Source organism: Pygocentrus nattereri, chromosome 13, assembly GCF_015220715.1.
Source record: "Pygocentrus nattereri isolate fPygNat1 chromosome 13, fPygNat1.pri, whole genome shotgun sequence".
In the NCBI taxonomy this organism is placed as follows: Eukaryota; Metazoa; Chordata; class Actinopteri; order Characiformes; family Serrasalmidae; genus Pygocentrus; species Pygocentrus nattereri.
Window position 1 is genome coordinate 14,824,308 of NC_051223.1, and position 25,404 is coordinate 14,849,711.

The 25,404-nt window shown below is 39.0% G+C and overlaps 1 protein-coding gene across 1 annotated transcript in view; it reads right to left on the reverse strand.

The window, feature by feature from the left end:
• Positions 1-24,946, reverse strand: part of LOC108432011 (transformation/transcription domain-associated protein) — a 112,713-nt gene extending 87,767 nt beyond the window's left edge. Inside the window, 24 exon segments of the mRNA XM_017705546.2 lie at positions 68-265; positions 355-572; positions 1,981-2,180; positions 4,111-4,262; positions 10,247-10,447; positions 11,321-11,577; positions 12,643-12,808; positions 13,754-13,945; positions 14,309-14,503; positions 15,393-15,490; positions 15,609-15,939; positions 16,392-16,626; positions 17,529-17,607; positions 18,356-18,494; positions 18,649-18,745; positions 18,843-18,931; positions 19,904-19,981; positions 21,703-21,828; positions 21,924-21,980; positions 22,550-22,636; positions 23,005-23,066; positions 23,069-23,108; positions 23,226-23,336; positions 24,903-24,946. Coding sequence (XP_017561035.2) covers positions 68-265; positions 355-572; positions 1,981-2,180; positions 4,111-4,262; positions 10,247-10,447; positions 11,321-11,577; positions 12,643-12,808; positions 13,754-13,945; positions 14,309-14,503; positions 15,393-15,490; positions 15,609-15,939; positions 16,392-16,626; positions 17,529-17,607; positions 18,356-18,494; positions 18,649-18,745; positions 18,843-18,931; positions 19,904-19,981; positions 21,703-21,828; positions 21,924-21,980; positions 22,550-22,636; positions 23,005-23,066; positions 23,069-23,108; positions 23,226-23,336; positions 24,903-24,932 — 3,438 coding nt within the window. The 5' untranslated portion in view covers positions 24,933-24,946.
• Between the last annotated feature and the right edge of the window lie 458 nt (positions 24,947-25,404).

The following is a 25,404-nucleotide window of genomic DNA, read 5'->3' on the forward strand; positions in this document are numbered from 1 at the left end:
TTTTTTTTGTGATCAATTACATAACCCAGATTACATGTAGTCTTTTACTACCCAGCACTGCTCCTACCTCGCCTGTGAGGTCCATCATGACAAAGAGCAGAGCCTTGAGGAAGGTGAGCTGGTTTTGTAGAACCCAGATGAGAGGAAGCCTTTCCATGAGGAACTTGATGGACACCACTCCACCCAGCTTAGCATACCAGGCCTGCTCGTAGCAGCATGCACACAGACGCTCCACGATGTATGAGAAGAGGGGCAACTGGCATGCCTGGCAGGAACAGATACTAGACTTTAAAGCATCCTCAAAAACGGGTCATACTGTAATACCAATTAAATATCCTGTAAATAAGGACCCACTCTCTCCTTGGAGCCCAAGATAATGCTAGCCACATCAAATATGACCGCCAGTGCGACTTCTCCAATCTTGCACAGTTCCTTCTCCTCGTAAGCCATGCAGATGGCGATGGCATCAATTAGGACCAAAGGGTCCATTCCCTTAGAGCCGTTCTCCTCACTGTGGAACATGGCTGTGCTCGGCTGACTGCCCAGCTGATAGCACGGCAGAAGGAAGGGACCTACAACGCAAAGAACAACATAAACATGCATAGGTTGAAAGCGCCATGTTACATGAGCTCCTGTATATAATAACAGGAAAACCAACACATTTGATCTATATCCACCCTATCTACAGCACTCTGAGGAGTGTTTTAACTCTGAGCGCTTTCTAAACGAGGCACAAGACAGGGCCGCCTATTAAAATCAAAGCATATTTATCTCATGAGTCTCAGTCACAGCATGTTTAACTCTAAGGGATAGAGAATGGGTTGGAAAATGCTCAGGTAAAATTATACATATATATATATATATATATATATATATATATATATATATATATATATATATATATATACATATATATATATACATACACACATACATACACACACACATATACATACATACACACACACACACACAACACACACACACACACACACACACACACACACACACGGACCTCAAGGCAAAAGTAAAATATGGAAAATGTATACCATGGACCCCTACAATTACAAGCCCAAAGTGGGTGTCTCTTAAAGCCAAAATGAGTGGATGGATTGGAGACTAATCAAGTGCTACTGGTTTTAATAAAATACCTACATGCAAGTCAGACAGCGAGTCAGAAGTCTAGATTGTGAAACAGGCATGCTTAAAGGCTTGTTGACATTGATATGCTTGCTGTCCAATATTTAATTCTTCAGTTGTGTACTGGATGTTTTGCAACATTCTTTTGTTCATTTTCTGCCTGTCTGTGTTACTGGCTTTATGAACCCTACCTTAACAGGATCTTTATTAGAGTAAAAAAAGACATACGAAAGACTCAAAGAATGTCTGCCACTGCTAGCTATTTTCTGGTGGAAAAATACTAGAGGATAAGAATTCACTTAAGCAAGTCTTATGGGATTACTTAAACTAATATAGTTTAGGGCAAGTCTGTAATAATTTGTATGCAGTTAGTACTAACAGTTGGTTATAGAATTCCATTGTTGGCCATATTATTTTTAAAAGTTTCTGCATAATTTAGGTCATTAATACAAACAAAACTTAAGCATTTGTACTGTTCACACTGGTGGTCATAAGAACCAGATGACAAAGGGATTAATGTGTCTGAAAGCTCTCTCACAAATGTATTATATGAAATGATTATGAATATGCTGCCTGATGTCCAAGACATCCCTTTCTGACAGTTGTAGAAGATTTTGGCCTGAAACCCCTGAAACTGTTTTTCCCCGTATTTATGGCAGAAAGGTATGTTTTTCAATTAACCATTTTACCTCATACAACTCTCAACAACAGAATAATGCAGAAATTTTGAAATAACTAAGCTAGATTGCATTGTTTTCCATGTAATTACTGAAAAAAAAAAGCTTCTAGATGTCTAGTACTAAATTCACAGCCCACTCATTGAGAGATACATGGTCTTACCACATTGTTGAGCAACAGCAACCATGGTATAATGTCTGATGAGACTCGCCACAAAGGGCAGCGCACTGGGCCGCAGATCTTTGATGACTGCAGACATGAAGGCACCTGTCAGGGCCTGTTCAAATGTCCTGCGTGCAGGTGTGTCCTGGGCCTTGTACCGGTGGGAAATAATCACATTGGGGATCCATTTCTCTGTAAAGCTACAAGAAAAGACATTTAACACTCCATTCACATCAACATTTGATGCACGTTTCCATTACAAGAGCCATGATTTGAATACCTAAAATCAAGCAATTCAGCTTGATTAGCCAGCACGAAAGGCTGCCTGTGTCCCAACAGCTGAGCCCTATGGGAAGATTCTGCTTTGTGTTTGGCTGGCATTTGGCGGCATGTTTCGTTATTTACCCCAGCTGATAGGGACACTATGATGGAGTGACTGTTTTATCCGCACTTGAGCTTGTGTTTTATAATGCCAAATGCCAGCGGCGCCGGTGATGGATTGCTCCATTTCATTATCGCTATTTAAAAGACTTTGGCTTTGGGAGAGACGCAGAGCGGAGGAGGCGGCTAGCAGGGGGATGGAGCAGCGAATCAATTCAAATTCATACTGCCACCACTTGAATGGGACTATTATCCGGACTGGCATTTGCGATATTAAGAGAGCGCTCTGCCTTGTGAAAAGGCGCCTTTTCATGGTGACCGGCGCAGTCCACCGTGCTGGAAAGGGAGAGAGAGGACGTCATGAATCAAGACATTTGACAGCGACAGCCGCGCTCTCCCCCCACACTTCATAACTGACATACTTCATTATCTTGGCAGGGGCACGAGCGGCAGGCTTTTGGGGTAAACAGACAGAGAGAGAAAGTCAATTAGCCCCGGCGTGGAGATCAATGCCTGGGTAATGTGACCCTCCCACCCTTCCACAGCGCAGCAGCAACTTCAAGTGTCTCTGAGTAATTAGCCCTTTTAACAGGGCAGACAGCAGCAGGCAGGCCGCACGAAGCCCAAAGGAACAGCATGCAGGAAGCATGGGGGGTGGGGGTGGGTTGGGGTGCACAGCTTCCGCCTTAGGGCTTAGAGCACAGAGCTGCTGTGCCTGACTAAGAGCAGACTAAAGAGGCTACAGCAGGACTTCCAGAATGTAGACTACCATTCAAATGCTACACTGCCATGAGTCTGAGGGTGGTTTTGTGAAGCTTGTGAAGGCTGCTGTTATTGGTGCAAATCTATGATTTTTGCATTATATATGCTAGGGCTGTCACATTTATTACATTATCACCTAATTACACTGAGATGAGTGCAATAATTTGAAATGACTACAATTTTTTCATAGTTATTAGATTTCTTTAACAAGCAAAATGTGAACTGGTAGTCCTGGCAAATGATATTTCAAATACAGTAGTAAACGGTAGAAAGTAGTAAACACATTCAGTGAGACATCATGGGGCTCATGAAAACAAAAAGCATCAAACTTTTAACTTGGTGCTTTAGCATGTTTAGAGGGCAACAATGAGTAATGCTAGTGTATTTGTTAACTATGTAGCTAATTTAAGAACAAGTGTGTTTTTGCTTATATTTGCAATTCATGTAGCTTCGATTGACTCTACACATTAAATTGTATGTGTGTGCATATGGACGCATGAACAATAGCATAGTTTATGGACGCATGAACAATAGCATAGTTTATCATTTTGATAGTACAACCAGTATTAGCCCCTAATCAAACATGACTAGGCAGCAAGATGGCTAATCAAGCAATTTGGTCACTTTATGCTTGTACTTACACAATCAAATCAATCAGTCAATCATCAGCTAAAATATCATGATCCTGATTCAAAAGTGGAATCCTCGTTCAGAAAGAATCACTGCTTAGAGTAACAAAGCCAATGTGGCTGCAGATAAAGTCATAAAATCAGTAAATCATGCTGGTTCAATACAACGTCATAGTAGGCCTTAGGGATGTTAACACTGCTACATGGCATACTGCATTACAGAGTACATGACTAACATATTAGCCTGTAGCTAGTGTGAATCCAGAATCTATGAAGTCTTATGTGAGACAAGCTAAGATTCGCTTTGCCTTTGCATTGTGAAAGCTTAGCGGGTAAGATGTGGTACTGGTGGTCTTACTTGGGGTGTGCGAGGAGCTGGTAAAGGGCATGTTTGTTGTCCTCCAGGCTTGTCATGGCAACCAGAAAGCACTTGATGACCTCCCAGGCCTGTCTCCTGTAATATGGCTCAGTGTTGGCACTCTTCAGGCAGTCCAGAGCCGTTTCTATGGCCTGGCAACATCAATGAGAAGAGATTCCTTACACCACACAGAAAACCAAAAAAGATATAAAAAGATCCAGAATGACAGTCATCATCAATAAAAACTTTCATCTTATACAACCACTGACTTTGGCCCAAAATAAAATGTCCAAAAACATTCATACAGTTAGTTTCCAACGTGAGCATTTGGGAATTTAAATCCAATAAAAGATGCAGCATTATGATGCACAATCTGGACAAATTTCCATGCTGTGAAGACACAGCATACTCAAAGCAATGAGGTTAAAGACCAGCCTGCACTGCTTTTAAAACAAAATGATTTACATTTGTTGTTTCATGTGAATGGCTTAATTCATTTAAACAGTAAGTTGGCTGACAACATCCGTCAATACTTATACACTCATCAGTATAACCACGGGTCAACAGAAATAATTAGCAACTTTTTAGTTGGCAAAACCTTTTTTGTTTTTTTCCCCCCATTTCAAATATATCAACACAGAATGAACTGATAAATTAACATAAAACACAAACAAATATTTTTAGAACAATAAAAACTTGTTAAATAATCCAAAAACCTTCAACCTGAGAATAATCTCTTACAGCACAAACTTTATATTATAGACTAAAGATAAACAAGCGGTCATTAAAAGAAACTAGAGGTGTATGTACCATGATTGTTTTAATTATTTGCAGCCAAACTGCCTTTTTTGACTAATGACTAACATTTTTAATATGAAGCTCATTTTGTGTGGGCTAAATTGAAACACAATGAAACCCCCAACAATGTCAAAATTAAAAGAATAAGTTAGTTAGTCTACTGCACATCCTGTGGAAAAACAAAAAATGATCTGAATCCTATTGTGCTTCCCTAACTAAAACCTTAAAGAAACCATGGTAGCCCCACCATCAGTGCTACAACGTTAGTATTAGATAAGACAATGAGCTTTTGCTGTTTTTTGGAGCTTAAAAAATATGACAGATGAGAACTTACAATCCTATCTGTTAGCAAATCACTGTTTAACTAGAACTGAACACTATTTTAGCAAAAATAATGCATGTACAAAATGCTAATTCAAATTGCTATTGGCAGAGTTCACACTTTCATATCAGCTAAGCCCCATCACAAAGAAACTTATCTGCACCATATGAAGTTGAGCAGGTTCCTCACAGCACGTTAGAACATTGTCATCAGTTAGAAGGCTCATTTACATTTTGCAAAATGACATGATGTACGGCGCAGTCCTAAATATTCTTCAACTGCAAATTATACACCTCTTGCACTGTGTACTGGCAGACACTGAAAAGTAATGCATTTTTCTTGCTTGGTTGTATTCTTCTGCAGAGGCACTAAGGACCCATCATACATACTAATCCACTCTGCCCCAGTGAACATGACCACTCACACCATCAGAATTATGAAAAGACAAGTTAAAGTGGCACAGAAGATGAACTAATTAGCCTGACTCAAGGACAAAGGAGGCAGCGCCTTCTTAATGAATTCAAGCCACTGTCTGCAGAACGACTGACAGAAATGACAGCCACTTCATGAGACATGGGAAGAAACGATTATGAGAAGCACTTCTGCATAACATGGATGAAGTAAGTGTCATGATTACATTTGTGACATATTTTCGACTGCATGTTGCACTAACTATGGGTGGGAAATACAGCAAAGATATTCTTTGAGATAATTTCACGAAACAAAAAAATGCCACAATATCAGTGTTTTGAAACATGATAAGTTGCAACAGATCAATTAATTAACAAATACAAATGATAACATCAAAAACCCAGCAAGTGACCACATTTTTATTCAACATTTAACCCACTGCACTCAACACAGTTAAACAGGTCTAATTATTCTCTCTTCGTAATGAAACATGTCGGTCAGCCACAATATGCTCAAAAAAAAGCATGTGACAAATTAAGATATTTGATCACAATAACGATTGCCATATTGTCCAGCCATACTTCATCAAATATATTATTGTATATTTATATAATTGTGGGGCGATGCTGTTAACTGGTATTTTTCCATGTACATATCTGCTGAGGCCAATGCAGGTGGTGATGCACGTATTATAAAATGGTAGAAATTGTACCTAAACTTCAAGCTGAGATATATAAGCTAACATAACTTCTAGTAATAAAGTTTAATAAAGTAACTTCAACATCTCAATCATTTGCACTTTTTCATGCCACTCCCTACTGGCTGTTTTCAGAACTTTGTCACAGAGGCACTAAATTGACTAGTGTGGAGAATTAAACATTCAAAGACCACCAATTTAAATGACGATCAAAGAATTTCTTCACCATTTGCTACGTTTGTCTGCAACAGCCTTGTCGTCCCAATCTTTACTTATGGGAGCTAAACTAAATGGCACAGCAGATGAGAACTTGGAAATGGAGGGCAAAATCTAGAAGAACATCAATGTGGTGCAATTCCTAAGGGTCTTTATTATTATTGAGACATAATAAGTGTCACCCAAACCTTGTACACATGTACCAGCCCCCAAGAGATCTGCCTGTTAAAACCATGTCCATTTTTCAAATGCTCAAGGCCTTTTCCACACAATGGCTACTCTGCCCTTTAGTGAATAGCTTCCCCACATAACTGGAGGTCCTTACTGAATTAGTCTATTCAGCAATAAATCAACGTTTCCCTCCCACATAGTACTCAGCAGACAAGCTTCAGGAGCTTTAGCATGTGGGACCAGAGGCTTTCTCACCTGGCCTGAACGCTAAACTTCATTTAAAGCCGCCACACTTGGGCAAGAGATGAATATAAGCTCCAAGGTGACAGAGTGAACAGAGGAGATTAATCCAGGCAGCAGTCAGGAAAGTTTAGCACAAAAGCAGGATCAAGCCTGAATGTACCATTCACTCTGCTATACTGGAAAGATGGCACAGACTTCAGACCCAGCATTGATACTGGACAGATTATTTTAATGTTACACTTAATTCCCAGTCAACAAGCTGATTTTCAGGAGCTGGACATCATGAACTGCCATGCACAGAAACAGGGCAGGATCTCTCAATTTCCTGACTCAGTATAATGGAAATCCTAGTATGTCAACAATAAGAAGTTCACAAAATTTCTTTCTAAAATTATGATTTCTTGCTTTAAACAGCTTAAATTTTGCATAGATCTGCACTGAAAGTGATTCTTCTGAGTTTCTGTTTGTGAACAAGTTTAACGGAATTTTAAAAAAGCTGTGGTTTGTTAAAGCTATGTTGGCTATGTATTGCTTGATGTAGTGTTTGACCCATTTGAATGAAGTGGATCAATTAAAAGTCTCTATTTTTTAAGGAAACAATAATACCTGATTGGTATCAGCTAATACTCAAGCTTTCAGTGTATATCAGTAAAGAAAAAGGGAACTGAAACGTAAAGTCTTCTCAAGTTGGAGACTGAGATACACTTGTATTAAAGATCTCTCAGGTGAGCACAGAGGGAATGAAGGGTGTGTTAGCTGAAGATGGAGGCCAGTTCTGTTCTGGAATTATCACCAACATCGCAAAATCTTTGAGAGGGGAAACAACAACAACAACAACAACAACAACAACAACAACACACTTATGTACTTTCAACTAAGGACGCATATGCAGAGTCCCTGTATCGGAAAAGGCTGAGGGCCGCCGTTGGTCCTCTGGGGGACAGTGAGAGTTATGGAGCACAGGCTTGACGCATCGAAGCTTCTCTTAATCCAAACAGACAAAGCCAGGCTCCAGGCTGCACCGAACAGCAGCTGCCGCCCGCGGCAACTGCGGGGCGCACGCAAATGAAATTAAGCTGCGGCGGCACAATGGAGGGGAGGCATCCATCTTGGAGGCGCGAACGCAATTACAGAAATGACAGTTTGTGTTTTCCCAAGCAGCGGCGGGCAGCAGGAAGAGCCATTAGCCGCAGCAAATAATCCCGTCTGCACGGCACGGGGAGATTGATTAAAGGGATGGGGGGTGGGCAGGAGGAAGGCGATGAGAGCAGCTTACAGCCTGATGATCTCTTTAATTACCTGGGGAGGCCTGTCTCCTCTCACACAGGCTTCTCTGTGACAAGGATTCATCACACAATGAGAATCCCGGCACGGCCCCTCCCGTGCACGCTTTCAGCCCAAATTGAAACACAACAGGAAGCAGATTTCGCAGCTCTCAATAAGAAAAAGCTGCACCCAAAAACTACTCTCGAAAGAAAAACAAACAAAAACCCAAAACATTGTCCATCAGACTCATGATAACTGATGAGCAGCAAAAGGTAGCCATAGTGGGAAAGTAACATTTCGTTAACGTGGAGCCAATGTGAATGTTTCAATCAAGTAAATTGCTTTAAAAAGCAAACCTTAAGAAACCTTTTTTCCCCCCAAAGTAATTCGAAAACCAATTGCCCCACAGCAGGGTCCATGACATCATTCCCAGAAGAAAATTGTGATTTCAACACGGTGCACCCTAGTGCACTCACACTAATATACAGAGGCAAGTTGAATTCTACAGCAACTACACAAATATAAGTTATGCTCAAAAAATGTGAAGTTTTCCAAGTAATTTTAACTTAAAGCTGGAGGTAACAGACTTATTTCATGGAAAAAATAAACTGCACTTGCTTTTCTGAAACAGCTGAGATTCTGAGGTTTTATACTGTTCAAGTTTCAAACCTTATATTTCCCAGTCCGTACATGTAATCTAAGCTGCAAACTCAGCCAAATGTGAATTTCACTGTTTCTGTAATATCACAAGAATCAATTCCACTATATACATGAACCTATTCAACCTATAGCAGTTTAGCTCCACCCATCACACTGAAGTTCTGAGTGTTTCAAGTTTCTGAAGTGTTTCAACTATGAATGCTTTCTTAGTGGGGCACAATACAGAATAGCCAATCAGAACATCTCATTTATCTTGGAAAATGGTTATTTAAATAAATAAATGTCATAAGAAAACATTGATCAATGTGCAAAAAAATTGCGTTATGATGTTCTGTTGAAAAGCCTATAGCTTATACTGGCTTTAAAATTGCATGTCATGTTTAGACTCATTTTATGATGGAATTTGCAGCCTATTTCACATAACTGATTCACGACAACGCAGACTTACGAAATGTTCAGCTGGACCGCCAGCTTTGCACTAAAGGCATAAAACCAATATGTGTGACTTTGCTTGTCACTTTTGCTATGGTCATGCATAGCCATTACTGTAGATACACTGGATATAATATGGCTAGAAAATAATGATCCTTTGATTATAGAAAACCTTTCGGTCAGATGGGCAGGACAAGAGCGACATGCATTAAATGTGTTCTGTTAATGTTCTGCTCAACCATTTGGTAGAGCACATGTTGAGTCTCTATATATGCCACAAAGTGCCATCTTGACCATGTGGTAGGTCAAAATTTATTAAATAAATAATAATTAAAAAAAAAAAAAAAACAATTGTTTTCATTATTGCCTCAAACAAATAAAAAAATACAACAAAAACTTTTTTTCACAGCAACTTAAAATAGTTGAAGTGTATGTAGTTCAGATATGAAGTACGCCAGCTAAGTACAATTTTTAATTCAGCTCATCGGTTATTCTACTTACTCTAACTAGGTTTTAGTTAGGTTTAAGTTACAGATCATGTTCATTTACTTATTAAAACCTATGCTGTTAAGCCAGCTAGCTAGCATATGTGCTATATAAACTACAGACCAACCAAGAGTTTCGAGTTGTTTAGCCTCTTTCCTTTAAACACTACATTTTCTGCTCATGATGCTTCAGTTCTATCCATCCAACAGGAATGTTCTATAATGAATACTACCAAATAATAATTGAAGCTGCGAAAAACCAGACATGTTTATCATAAGGGTTTTCTTTAAAGAGTCTACTCTCGCACCCCAGAGACTTGAGCCTCAACTCAATCACAAGAATTGACTTGTGAACATCTCTAGGACACACGCTCTGCAATATTCAGAATATCCAGTATCTAGTAATAGCAGCAGTGAAACTGAGGGACAACACACCTTTTCCATGGGCAGCTGAATGGAAGCTTTGCAGTCGGTAAACTCTACTTTGATGCTGGGGCCTTGAACCTCAGTTACCACATACTGCAGCCTCTGAGACTCCTTCAGCATCTTCCGGTTGCTGCCACCAAACTTGCCCAGCACCCGGTAGGCCACGTGAGAGATGGTTTCTGCTGGGTTCCTTAGTGTTCGCCATAGAGCCTGGAGGGGCGCGAGGATCGAGGAGGAGGAAGAACATGCAAACTTTTTAGTCAAGAGACCTTGTGCAATGTCCTTCTAACAGCCATGTAATTATAAAAAGAGTATCACACACAAGCAGCTTGTATTATGATGTTCAGCTAAACTTCCCACACAAGCAGTGATGCATACAAATGGGTGTTAGGGCTGTTACCCTAAAAGTAATCTATTACAAATCACTGATTACAGTGTCTCAAACTCTAAAATTTACTTTGAACTTACTGGAAAAAAATAATAAACACTATTCTTTAGTTTACTTCCATCACAGCCAGTTACGCTGTGATACTGTTTTGAAAACGTACTAGTTAACTTAAACTGTCTGAAACCAGCTGCCTCAAAATAAACTCTTTCAGAAGGTATACATAAAGTATACAAATCTGTCTCTGAAAAGAAGAGTCTGATTTGTTTAGGTGATGTAAGAATTCTCTCTTGTTCAGAAGCGGGATTAAATCAATCAAAATATCCGCTTCACAAGAACTGAAAAGTATTTACATTATTGTAAAGCATTACTTTGGAACCATGATAGCCTCAGAACTGATAAGGCAATATTTCAAATAAAGATTTCTACATTTTTTACGGTGCAAGTTATAGATATTGAAGTTAAGCAGATAGCGTGTTAAACCACATAGGGAAAAACTAAGAAAAAAATCAGATATGAATCACCTCTAACGCTAGCTGTATACAGTTAACATGTCTATCATTTCCATTTTTATCCATTACAGGATGAAACATTTCTTCATTGGGATACTGGAATAATATTCACCTAGAAACGTGGATGTGTGAAGAGTAAAATGGTTAAAAAGAAATTTGTGGAGGTGAAAAGTTAAAACAGCATACCTGCATAAGTTCTGCACGCACAGGCTGGATGTGATCGTACAGAAAGTCAGGCTGCAGATTGTCCACACAGAGTTCGAGGGTGCGCAGGCCTTGACTGACTAGCGTCTGGGAACCATTGAGGGCAGACACAAGAGGGTCCATCAGCATGGGCAGGTATGGCAGCAGGGAGCTCAGCCTTACAGGCACAGTAAGACACAGCTCCACAAACAGATCCTTCATGTGCTGCTTATGGAGGCCACTCTGTAGCATGTTCAGGCCTAAAAGAGGACAAAAAATAATTCAGTAATACTGGCAACATGTGTGCGCTGGTGCTGGAGGATGTCAGCACTGCTCTATTTCTCTAAGCACCACACTGTGCAACTCAGCATTTTGCTATTAACACAAAATAAAATCAGGATAACAACTAGCTGTGATGCATCACAATTTATTTAATCTATTTTTAGCTAGAAAACATAATGTCTGAGAAAAGCTAGTTGATGTTGATATCAAACATAACAAAATAACGTCATTATTAATATCATTATAAATCCAACACCTGAGCATATCATCTATAATTTTTGGAGTAAACTGCTTTAATCGAACAAAATGACATGTGGGTGGAACCACAATAAAGTAACCAGGGAAATGGCAGGGATTATGTTATGGACACACTCACACAAATGACTGTGCTTATTTTCATCAAATATTAATTGTGATTTTTGAGGTAGGACAACATATCAAGGACTAAAAAGTTCAACTGGAGAACATTATCTATTTGAGTGAAATCAATCCATTTTATAATCTGCATATAATTAAAAGCTCTGTAAGTGTAACGTTCTCAGAGTTGAAAATCATGTCAAACTGGACGGTGTGTATGCATGTAAACAATGACATTAATTTCAATATATAAACACAAGGTACATATACAGGAAGTCCTTATTTTTCCAGTCAGATAATACGCATCAATATACACCAAAAAAAAAAAAAAAAAAAAAAATCAGGATGACATAACTGATTAAATCATCTCCAAAAGAACAATCAAATCAAACTGAATGAGACACTGAATACATACATCCTATGATGGCACTCTGTAGACTCCCTACACACAAACAAAACATTTCAACTATTCCTCCAACTGAAGATAAACTAATACAAGGAATTATGTTTCAGCTACTCAGAAATGCATGTTTGATCTAATGATCTCTTTGAAATGGGAAATGTGCGCCGACTTTGGAGCATGTCAAGCAGTCTAGCCCCCACTTTCTTATTTTAGTACCACCAAGTGTACCTTAAGCTGGATTTAGCAGTAATACTGTAGTGGGTTAATGTGCAGTACTGCTTACCCTGCAGCAGGTTGGGCAGAAGGGGCAGGAACTCTTGGTACAGTAAGTCATGGCTCCCACCGCCAATAGAGCGGAACAAAGCTCTGAGCAACAGGAAATAGTTGTAGGGCTCTTTGGCCGACTGGGCCAGTTCCATGGAACTGTTTACAATCTTATGGAGGTGAGGCTGTACATGGAAGAGACAGGAAAACAAATATATAAGACTTAGTTTCATAAAGACGTGTTTGCATCATTTAGTATCATTGCAAAAAGTCCAAGCCATTCGTTTAAATAAATAAATAAATAAATAGTTTGGAAATGATTGAGGCAAACATCCGAACTACAGCTTAAGGATCATCATCATCAAGTAAGTTTTCTTTGCATTTAACTGTGGAAGCCACAAAAAAGTCTGAGGATATCATGTGGCACTAATAAACTGAAGGATGAATTACAGTTGTCAGCTTGAAACGTGACGAAAGAGCAAGTCAATTAATGCTTCTGAATATCATATCATGCTCTCAATAAACTCCAGGGCTATGGGTCAGAGGAAGAGAGAGTGTAGCTCTTTCCTCTGCGCTCCTTTATTTTCTGGTGACCTTCATTCAGGTCCTTGCTGTCAATCTGAGGCACAAGTGCCATTTCTCATTTGAGGAGATGACAGAACACATTAAAATTAATGTGGCGAGGCCACTGGCACAGACACGATCAGCAGCATGGCTGTTGTCACAGTTAGGAGGGTGTGTGAGACCCCTCAATCCAACAGCTCCAAGAAACTCTGTCTGAGCGATCAAGATCAACTGGCCCAGCCCAGCTATGCTACTCCAAAGCACTATCCCATCCCATTTAAACAGCAAGGACATAGTTTATAGCATTGTAAATGAAGAAGCAGATTTATATATGAAAAAAAAGATGCTGCTAGTGTCTCTACAATACGTTTTAGCTGATACCCTCTACACAATGATTTAGGATTTCTATAACTACGGAAAACCTTTACAAGAGATTATATTCCCACTCATATTAGCCTCCTATATAATTTTTTTATGTTCACCAAAGAATAACTGTCATACCATGCTTGAATTACATTTGTTAAGAACGCTTGTCATAAATTGTATTATACTAAGCAGAACATTACCTTGAGCATTTGTTCATTCTCTGCAGCAAATAGTGATACAGAACCAAACACAAGTTTGAAGAGTTTGAGGTAGAGGTTGGACAACTCTACATTGGAGCCCATCTCAGGCAGTCGCTCTAAAAGGTACTCCACCAAGATAGTGGCGAACAGCGCAGAGGTTGACAAGTTGGCCAGAAAGGAGTTTGCCACAATCTGCAAAGAAATACATGTAAATGGATATTTCCAGTTCCAAAATCTGATTGGCCTAATCGCATTCAAAATAATTATACAACCGAATGATCATTTGAATTCCAGCTTAATGCACCAAAAACCACTGTGCTATTCAAGGAATGTTGTTTAAAAAGATGGATTACTGTTGAAAACCATGGCCAAAGGCTGTGCATTACAGTGATTTTATCGCTTCGCACCCCATGCGCCACATGACTAAAATCATTGTAACGACTGGCCCATCATGCCTTATTTCTTTATTTAATGTCAACTCATATTTCAAAATACACAGCACTTTAAATTTCAATTCCTAATAAATCAAACGCTTTACTCCAAATGACATCATACCTGTAGGGCATAGTTTTTGGATATCCGCTCAACCATATACGGCACAGTGGTTTGAAAGATCTCTTTAAAGGTGAGTGGGTTCATCATGGTGAAGACTCCAGCAAAGTGCTCCAACACCTCCTTCTCCTCTTTCATGCGGACAGTCTGACAGTTGGCCACACGGATGTACGTCTGCCCGTTGCCGGCAATCTGTACCTAGCCAAAACAGGGGCTGGCTCTGTGATAGGCTGTAGAACTCAGGTACCCGCATTAACCCTGTGTGCCTTACTCGATGAGATTAGGGATGCACTGATTTGAAAGTTCTGGGCTGATAACACCTGATAAGTTAAATGATTTCATCTTCAGTGTGTTTACTGCTGGGCACCAACTAAATGTTTGTTAATTCCTATAAATTTTATGCATAAAACTTCCACCCCAGCCCAGGCGAACATCTATATTAGCACACCATGACATTCACATACTGTTATGATGTTTTTCAGTTTCAGCAATGATTTTAGTAATATCAGATATACAATCAGCACTACATGCATTATACAGCATCTGTTTGTTGCCTGGCACTTTGCTTTCAGCTTTTTAAATCTATTTTGTGCACTTTACTAATGGTCTGCAGAGCATGACTGCTGACATGGTGCTTCGTGTTTTGTTTTTATTTATTTTTTTAAATCCCTAAATATTAGGTTTGTAAGAAATTCTTTTAGCAGAGATTCTTTAACTTTATCGATGCAATCCATCTATCATCATGGTAGTAAATTTTTTTCCCCAATATCACCCAGCACTACTTCATCATAGATATTTTCATTTCGCAGCATCAGAGCACCATTACACTCGCTAAGCAGAATACGGTGGCAAATTATCAGCTGTAAATCCAATATCAGACAGACAATTAAATTAATGCTTATCTACAAACAGTATATCAGCCACTGAAATGGCGCATCCCTAAAAATGAGTAATGCACATTACCACTAATCCATCATGGCTACCACTCTTAATTCTTGTAGTCAGTGTACTCATCTACTGGATAAACCACTGCAATGGCTATGTCCCTCACAGTTGAGAAAATACAATGATCAGGGGACCATCGTACCTGGTAGATATCCAAAGCCTGCATCGCATATTTGACCAACTTTATGTAGATCTGCGTCTCTTTAGGTTGAAGTTGTTTGTTGGGAATGAACTGAGCTTCTGCAAAACAAAGCAAAATGAAAACCTGTCTGTATGAAAATGGACAGGCTGTGCATTTGTTGTACTTGCTGAGGTGTTATTAACATGTCATAGAAGAGCCTTATGCACAGGGTCCCACCTCCAGGAGCTTTGCAGGAGGTAATTCCCCAGGTGATTGTCTTCACCCCACACACAAGTGTCTTGACTAGGCTACGACAGTCTGACACCTGGAAGGTCTGTTTGTCCTCTTTATCCCCTGCTCTGTCAAATGGTGTGGCAGGGGGCGGAGCTGGTGTGACAGGTGTGGGAGGTGCAGGTGGAGGTAACGATGGTGTGGTGGCTGTAGGTGTAGCTGGGACGCCAGGCAATGCTCCTGGATCCACTACACCCATCTCTGACTGGGGCTTGCACTTTTTGAAGATGGACACAAGTTGATACCGTGCAATAGTGTGGAATTTCAACACAAATACCTAATGGACAAAGGAGAGGGGTACTGTTTTTTACAACTTTTAAATGTTTCAGTAACCTTCATCAGCACTCACACACTCAAAACACCATACTGCAATATACTGCTATTGCAATATACGATTAGATCTAAGTGAACCAATAAAAGCGACATGACTAAAGACTCAATTACATGAATACTTGGCTTCAACAAAACACCCATATTAACACAGGTTAAAGGGCTCATTTCTATGTATGCAGAGTTCTCTGATAATAAGGCCAAAATCACAACAATTTATGCCCATTATTTTGTACAACCCTATCACAAATCACCAATAGCTAGTCACACCACAACTATAAAGCCGATCCAGGTTCACCCCCAGCAGCCTCATGAGAACGTCTCTGCCACAGCTCTTGTCCTGTACAGTCTTAACACAAATCATCAATGCCTAGCTACACCACAGCTACTCAGGCTCACCTCCAGCATCCTCATGAGGATGTCTCTACCATTGCCATTCTCCTGTTCGCTCTTGGATCGGATGCAGTCCACCAGGTTGAGCAGCAGCTTACAGGACATGGTCTGGATGCTGCTAGGCAGGGACTCATCATCGATATTCTTGGCAAACAGTTGCACAGCCAGTGAGAGGTCCGTCAGAGGTAGGTTTTGCCTGACATGGTGCACCAGGTCTGCCAGTGTGCTGTAGGCCAGGGGTCTGAAACACAGCAGGGCTCTTAAATTAATCTCTACAACTACATGATATAGATAAAATAAGCTTACTGTAATTTCACTGCTACATTCATTCACAATTGATGAAACTCATTTGTGATTGGACAGGAAGGTCATTGCACAAAAAAGAGACTCATTGTAATAGTGAAAATAGTAAACAGAAAGACAGCTTAGCAAGATATCAACACTGCAATCACGATTATCTAATACATCTAGCAGTCCTACTCCATATCAGAATTTTTTTTTTTTTTGCTTTGAGCTAGTCTTCTGAAAATGCAAAGAGAACTTCAGCTTTCTTGGTTAATCAGTTTGACTGCAACATAACTTCCAGGGTGGACACATGGGGTGGAGGATGGCTGAATTTGTGAAATGGTGGGCCAGAATAAACGACGCTAATGATTCTGACGGATCTGCAGTCGAGCCATATTTGTCAGCTGAAGGCTGACGACCTGAGAGGAAGCGATGCTGGCAGCCGTGTGACACCTGGGGCCGGGTGATGGACAGTGCAAGACAGCCCCCCATGCCGCTGCACTGACAGGTTGGCACTCTGAGATGGCACCTGGATCTCTTCAGTCCAATGGGGCTTTACAGCTCAGTCATGCGCCATTAACCAGTCATTTTCACATTTACCGATCATAGTCTGCTGTCTTTTCCTCTTTCTACCACTGTGTTATGTTTCTCAGACAAGCAGTAGAAACTGCACACAGCAACAGAGCGAATAGCATTATGACAGTGCCACAGTGCTGCTGCCATCCCCACTAAACTTCAACACGAATCTGTGATCCGTCAGACAAAGTGTTGACACCTGCCAGCAACTCAAACATGTGACAATGCTGCAAACATTCAGAATCTAACGTTAATTCACACCTGGTTAATCTCTGTTCTTACCTCAGCGTCTCTCTCGCTGTGTAGCCTGAACCGATGAGTATCGACTCATCGAAAAGCTTGTCCATGCATGGAATGAATTCTGCAAGACAAATATTCCTCATCAGTTGCCATCAAAATCTTGGAGCAACTACAGAAAGGGCAAGCAGCCCCTGAACCATGAGACACATCGATGATGCAGCTTTGTAGTTAGAGCTTCACATTGATTCATTTATCCTCCACAGGACTAATGATTTAGCAGAGTGTATCGCATTCCTTTCTCAACTGCTATTGATTGAGATCTGACGCGCATAGGATGCACTGCAAAAATTTTAAAAGAATGCAGCATCAAGCCTACATCAGTTTTGTAAATCATCCTTAAAATATTCACAGATTTGCATGTGCACGTCTTTGAAAGAGTACTATTTGAAGCTGACATTTCCTGTTGGCTCCACTGGGTCCATTTTTTGTTTTGACAACTGCCTTTCTTGGCATGTCACACACAAATAGCTTTCTGTGGTTGGCCAGTTTGCATGTCAGTCAAATGGTCCCTTTTTTGTCAAAATGGGCAGTTATTTGCCACACTAAGCGATGAAATCCACCAGATTATGCCATTAGAAAATATATTTAATTCATCTGAACCACATATTGGGATGTTTTTTCTAATTTGGTTTCAAGCAACATGAAATTAATTTGTGAATTTTGAGCAATATTTCATTAGTTCATGTATGCAATGAGTGCTTACTTCACACTTGTGGTCATTCATACTACCTATTGTTTTAAAATTCAGTTGTATGTGGCCTCAGTAGCAGCAGCAGCGTGTGAACTGTGTGCAACATAAGGAAACTCACGGCTGCGCAGGTCTGTGGTAAGGATGTGTTTGGCAGCGATGAGCAGCTCTTTGCGGAGGTGAGCAGTCTCAGGAGGACAGTTAGACAGCAGCTGCAGCATCCCCTTCACCATCTGCTGAGAATACTTCCCAACCAGGTCCTGACCAAAACATACACACCAGTTCAAAAACCACAGACAGACGAGGGCGAAGAAAAGTTACTAAGTAGCTAATTACTTGATAATGTTAAACCCAATACATGCCAATGGAATACCTCTTACACTCACCACTGTAGTTTTGTCATGAGCACAGTACCTGGTAGATACGGATGATATAGGCCAAGAAGGACAGCGTCTTGATCTGAGCAGCAATGAAATCCGCGTAAAGTTCCTTGTTGTAGAGTTTGTGTTGCCTAGAGAAACATAAATAGAATTCAGAAATTAGTACAGCCAGTCTTATTTAAAACTGCAAAGAAGTTTTCACAAGTGTCCTGCGAAGACGATACTGACCGAGCCTGAGGAGACACCTGCAGCATGATAGTATTCATAATCAGCGGCACGAACTCAGACACAACATTGTGAATGTTCAGCTTGTAGAGCTACAAAAATAAGAAAAATAAACAGAAAGTAAGACACAAAAAACGAATATTTTTTCCACAGAGTAAATATGAACACACAATCTTAATACCAATAAGATAGCTGTCACCAGTGTCTTAGTTGATCAATTATATTTGCGGTAAGAGGAAATTTGTGTAAATGTGATTTTTAGTGTAACTGCTGCTTTAAATCAGTGGCTGTATACATGTGTAAGGTTTCCTCGGTCTGTGTGGTGCACGTCCTCACCTCACTTAAGATTGCTGCTACTACTGTTTTTATTTACAAAGCATAGGTTTTTAGATTTTCTAAGATAGCTCTCATACAGTGTCAGAAGCCACATAAGCAAGTTTATTAAAAAGGAACAAAAACTCAACAATGTTTCAGGTTATTATGTGGTGATTTAGGCATGCAGTCTACTAAATACTAAGGGGTAGCGTTGTAGCACTCTAGTCCAATCTTGCATGTGTCTTCACTCTCAGGGTAAGGTGGACTTGGAAATTGCTCCAACTAATGATTCCCAGAGATAATTAAAAAAAACTGAACTTTTCTCCCCACATCATAACGAAATATCAACAAAAGATCAAAAAGTTATTATCACAATTTTTCCATTTAATAATAAAAATGGATATGGTTTATATTCAGTTGACTTTATATTGGTGATGATTTCTAAATAAAAGTTGCATCATTTGCTTGCAGAAGTTACAATGCAAAGCTAGACTTTAATTATAGCAATAATATCTGAAATACATGTATGACTTTTTTTTGTAATTTAAAAAAAAAAGTTTAGTCCCAGTCTTGGCCACTTTCGGTCTTGGACTCGATGTGTCCAGCAAGCAAAAAACACCAGTGTCTTGGTTGATCAATTATATTTGCGGTAAGAGGAAATTTGTGGAAATTTGATTTTTAGTGTATCTGCTGCTTTAAATCAGTGGCTGTATAAATGTGTAAGGTGTTTGTGTGGTGCACGTCCTCACCTGATACATGAGCACCACTATGATGGGCAGCTCAGCGAGGACCTTGAGCGACAGTGACCCCCGTGGGATTATAGTATGCTGGAGCACAGAAAGGAGATAAATGAGATACAGACTGGGGGAAGACATCAGGCAGATACCACAGAGAGCATGGCTGCTCAAAGGTGCACCAGCTGTCACTAATAAAGAATGACAGAGAAAGTAATTAATCAAAAGCGCTTTTTCCCTCCATAAAGCATAATGATCGCCTTGCCTATTTGTGGGGACATTAATGGATTACCAAACAGGTTTACAGGATGCGATATCTTTGATTTCAGACACTAAAGAGCATTAGCACTTCACATTCACTTCAAACTGCATCATCAAACATTCAAAAGAGTAGAGTGACCCCCTCTAGTGGTTATACTGAGAGAAGAAAAAAAAAAAAAAAAAAAAAAAAAAGGACTGCACACAGATGTTCAGTGCATTTTCACCCCAATATGGTAAACAGTTCAATTCGCTAACTTTTAATACTTTATTTAAATTGTCGCTAGTAAACTAATGTGTTCTGCACACACTGCAGATGCAAGCTGAATGCAAATGGTTCAAACCAATTTTCTGGGAAATAAACACTGATGAATGTCATGGTGTATGTCCTTATCCCACTGTTAAACATCTCTTCAAAATGTATGTAAAATTTGGCAGGTGTGAGGTCACATTTAAAATAAATTATTTATTCAATCTACTTGTGGAGAGTTCAACAAACAGAATGAATGCAAAAAGAAACAAATTTTAAATAAGCCTCTATTGCATTAATTATTACTTGCACAAAATAAAAATGTTTTAGTTTTTGCCATTTAAATGAGCTTAAATAAAGGAATATATATATATTTTTTTTTAAGTGATGTATTTGGTAAATTGTTGGTATATGGCAACAATGCACAGTCGTACCATAGCACCATTTTCTCTAAAGACATCCTTTTATTAAAAACAAGTCAGAACAAATAAAACTTATCCTTGAACTGTACTACCTAGTGGTTATAAATACCACAAATGCATAAAATTTCAATTGGTATTGGAAATGTATGGTAATAACAACATCATAATAAGAATTCCTGGTCATATGATGTGAAAATATTTGTCCTTTCAATGTAAAAGGAAAAATCTGTGGGAAAACACAAATTTTATATTACTGCACTGTAGTAAAATTTAGATAAGTAATTGTTGCCATATAGCAACACTATGCAATTAGGGGTAAGTGAAATTGAAAAGTGAAAGTGTTTAATTTCTGACTATGGCATTGTTTTGGTATGATGCATTGCTATACTACAACTGACATTAATATTAATAGCGTGAATCTCTGAGCAGAACGTGAATCGTTTTATTTACAATTAATTGGTCTTAACACAATTTGAAAGTGAAAATGCTGAGAGAAGCCTACTGCCCATTCATAAAATCAGAAAGTGTCAAACACAGATGTGTCATATGCACAGGTAAATGTAAAATAATCTTTCTCGCACTTTCCTGCAGCAGCAAGAATATTAGTTGAGACACTCAGATCTTATCAGTTTTACTTTCAGCACCCAGGACTGATGGTACTATCTCTCTCTCTCTCTCTCTCTCTCTCACACACACACACACACACACACACACACACACACACACACACACACACACGTACCATTCTGGGCTAAAGCATATCGCCATCATCACTGTGTCTCCACTAATCATATCTAACAAACATCTCTATTAACCTGCGAATTTTTTTAACCATTATGTTAAGTGTGTGCTGCAGTAATAAGGAGTGCTCCATGCACACAGACCGTTCGAGTCTCGCTGTCCTCCCGCTCAGGAGCAGTCTTCACCATCACTGAAGTGATCATGCCCACCATCTCTGGCGATGGCACCGTGTTCTCCGCTATCACTTGAGGATTCTCAAAGTACCTTGTCTGAAAAAGTATATAAAAAAAAGAAGAATTTGAAACAGTACAGAGCAGATTTATGGCAGGGCTTACCTTATTTAAGTAATGTGATAACAGCTTACCACTACTTTTGGTAGATCTTTGTAGATTTGCTTTACAAAATCCAGAAAATGATGAATCTGTGAGGAGAAAGTGAAATTAGTTGCACCAGCTGCAGGATACTGGTACAAAAATAAAAAAAATAAAAAAAAACATGAAATGTGTTGCAGGCATCAAATTCAAAATTAGTGAATATTTGCAAAAAACAATAAAGTTTATTCGTTTGAACCTTAAATATCTTGTCTCTGTAGTGTATTCAATTCAATATAGGTTGAAAAGGATTTGCAAATTATCGTATTCAGTTTTTATTTATGTTTTACACAACGTCCCAACTTCATTGGAATTGGGGTTGCACGTCCTAATATGTAACAATACGTTTTTTCTGATCATATTCTGAATATCATTGGGTGGACACTTCCCAACCGCATGTATCATTAAAAAAACAGCATACTTAGTCTTGCTTTATTTGGATTTACAGTAGGAGAGTATGTGAAATGTTTAACACAAATCACCACAATTTTTCCCAGTGTGACAATTTATCAGCTATCAGAAAGAAAATAAATATCATGACATACCATGCATCATAAAAAGTATTATAATACATTTTTGCCATGTTGCCCAGCTCTATAGAGTTTATATGGAGTCCTACCTCTTGAGAGATTGGAGGTCTGAACTGCATTGTGCACAGCTCGATGATGATGCGCAAACAGATGAGCACATTTTCTTCACTCTCGATCTAAAGAATGAAACACTGGTGTTCACACTGCAAAAGTGACAATTAAATACAAAAAAGGGTGTCTCACACACACCGAGCAGCCAGCTGATTAGGCTGACATACTTTGTATCTACACTCATGGTCATTTTTTACCTCACTTATTGTACCTCAATTACCTCAATTACTGATTGTAACCCATCTTATCAGGCCCTCTTTATCCCATCCATCAGCACAATGGGACCACCACTGGGCAGGTATAATTTGGGTGGTGGACCATTCTCAGCAAAGCAGTAAAACTGACATGGTAGTGGAAGTGTGTGTCACACAGGTACAAGCATTTTTGATTGCGCCACAGAAAACTTGCAGGGAGGTACTGAAACCAAACTAACCTCGAGGAAGCGAAACATCACAGAGAGAATGTTCTTTATGTGAGGCCGTAGGTGCTCATTGTGGGGATGCGGTGAATAATCTCAAGGACCAGTTTCCTTAATTGCTTGCAACAGAACATCGGAGTAAAAAAAATCTGACTGTGCTTGAGCCATAAAAGGGTTGATGTTAAGGAAAACAGACCTGTAATGGCATTTGCAGAGAAAAGTGACAGTAAACCAACCTGGGTGGGCTTCTCTTGGAGAAACTGCACTTCTCCATCTTGAAGAAAGGTTAGAAAACGAGGGATGATGTGTTCCAGAAAAGTAGAGTACTGAGGAGAGGATGTCACATTCTAGGACATAAAAGTACTTGTAAGTATTAAAAAAATAACTGGGAATAATTGAACTTTTTCCAAACACAGGTTAAAGGACCAAGTCAACGTTTCTCTGTCCAGCGTTAATCTATCCACTGCATCTACTGCCCTGAATCAACAGGTTTTCTAACCTTCTATTAAATAAAGGGAATGAAACACAACTATAGCATATAATAACTAAACACATGTTAGACAGATGCATAAGATTACAGATTAGGATAAAATTAAACCTATTAAAAAGTATCAAGAACCCATATCATTAAAATTAGTTTTTTTCTTGTAAAAAAAAAAAAAAAACTAAATTATATGTAAATCCTGAAGTTCTAAATCATACTCTTCACTCCACAGTCAGTCCAATATGATCACCTTGTCCATCTGTAGGTGTAAATTAATTGGATTATCAAACAGGTTTACAGGATGTGATATCTTTGGTTGCAGACACTAAATGAGTGTTAGCACTTGTAATTCACAGCAAACTGCATCAACAAACATTGAACATTGTAGTACCCCCCCCCCCCCCCATCCAGATGGCTATAATAATAATTTAAAAAACAGCCCAATATGACTTTGTGATGTTTAAAAGAAAATTAACATTCACATACATTCAGCCCTGCCCATTCACACTTAAGTTATAAGGAGTGTGTCAACCCTGACTGCTTTTTAAATTGAGGGCACAATACAGGATGACGAATCAGAAGTGAGGTCATTAACATGTCAGTTTTAAAGCACAGTGACAAAAAAGCCTGTTTAATTCTATGTGTAAAGACAGCAGAGAAATGATAATGTACAAATTAATTATGTTTTGTAAATAAAAGCTCATAAATGTTACAACTCATAGGAGAAAACACAAAAAGTAGATATGGGCCTTTTAATGTACTTTTACGTAATGCAACAATTAGTAGAACTAAACTGAAATTGGAAATCAAAATATAAGATTAAATAATAAGGAAAACAAAGGAAAAACTAACAATTCTGGTTAATTTTCTAACCAAGACAAGATTTACTTTCAAATGGTCTATATCCTTTTTCATGTTTTTATACTGATTTGAGGTCCAGCTATAATTGTGTGTTGCTTTACAAACCACAAAAAATTGTATATGAGCATTTTAAGATTCTTGTCATTCCTTAAAATAAACAGCTATCTTTCTTACTCTGCCTTTAAAACATAAGATAAATGAGCTTGATTGTTGCCTGCATGTGCCTCTTTCAAAAAGCAATCAGAGCTGAAACACTCACTATAAATTCAATATGAACAGGCAGGGAAAACCACTGCAGACTGAATAGGTTGATATATATAAAGGTGCTGTTTCTTATTACATCACAGAAACAATACATTAAAAAGAGACTGTTATTGCAGCTTAGTTTACATATATGGACAGAACATACCAGGGAGTAAACAGCACAAACACTACAGTACTTCTAATTCCTTTCTTTTCAGAAAGCTAAGGAAGTTTGGTTTTCCAGGATAGGGGTCCTTTAACTGATCTCTTCTGAGGCTAGACCAATGATTTATACGATTCAAAGAAAAATGACTTCAGGGCTTACCTCAAAGTTCTCACTGACTTCCTGCATCATTTTCAATTTGGTCTCATCCTCTGAAATTTGCATCAGAAAGTGCAGTCAGTGCAGATGCAGTACATAACATTGTTACAGACATAAACAGAGGCATTCAAATTTGATCAGTTATCCTTTCACCAACCAAACATACAATCATGTACATCCAGAAAAACAGACACCCCATAGTTTGGGCTAAAGCACATCACTCTCCTCACAAACCTTTGGAACTTTCTCAGCAAGAACAACACTCAATGTCCAAAAGTCTGCACACACATGCTCATATAACATTTCTTCTGAAATCAACTGTATTAACAGGGAGTTTATCCCACTTTGCTGTAGTAGCAGCTTCTCTTTTCTAAGGAAGGCTTTACGATAGATTTCAGAGCCTTACAGTGAGGAATTAATTACATTCACACAGAAGAGCCTTAAGTCAGGTACTGATGTTGGGTGATTAGTTTTGGAATACACACAACAGTTCAGTTGAACAACA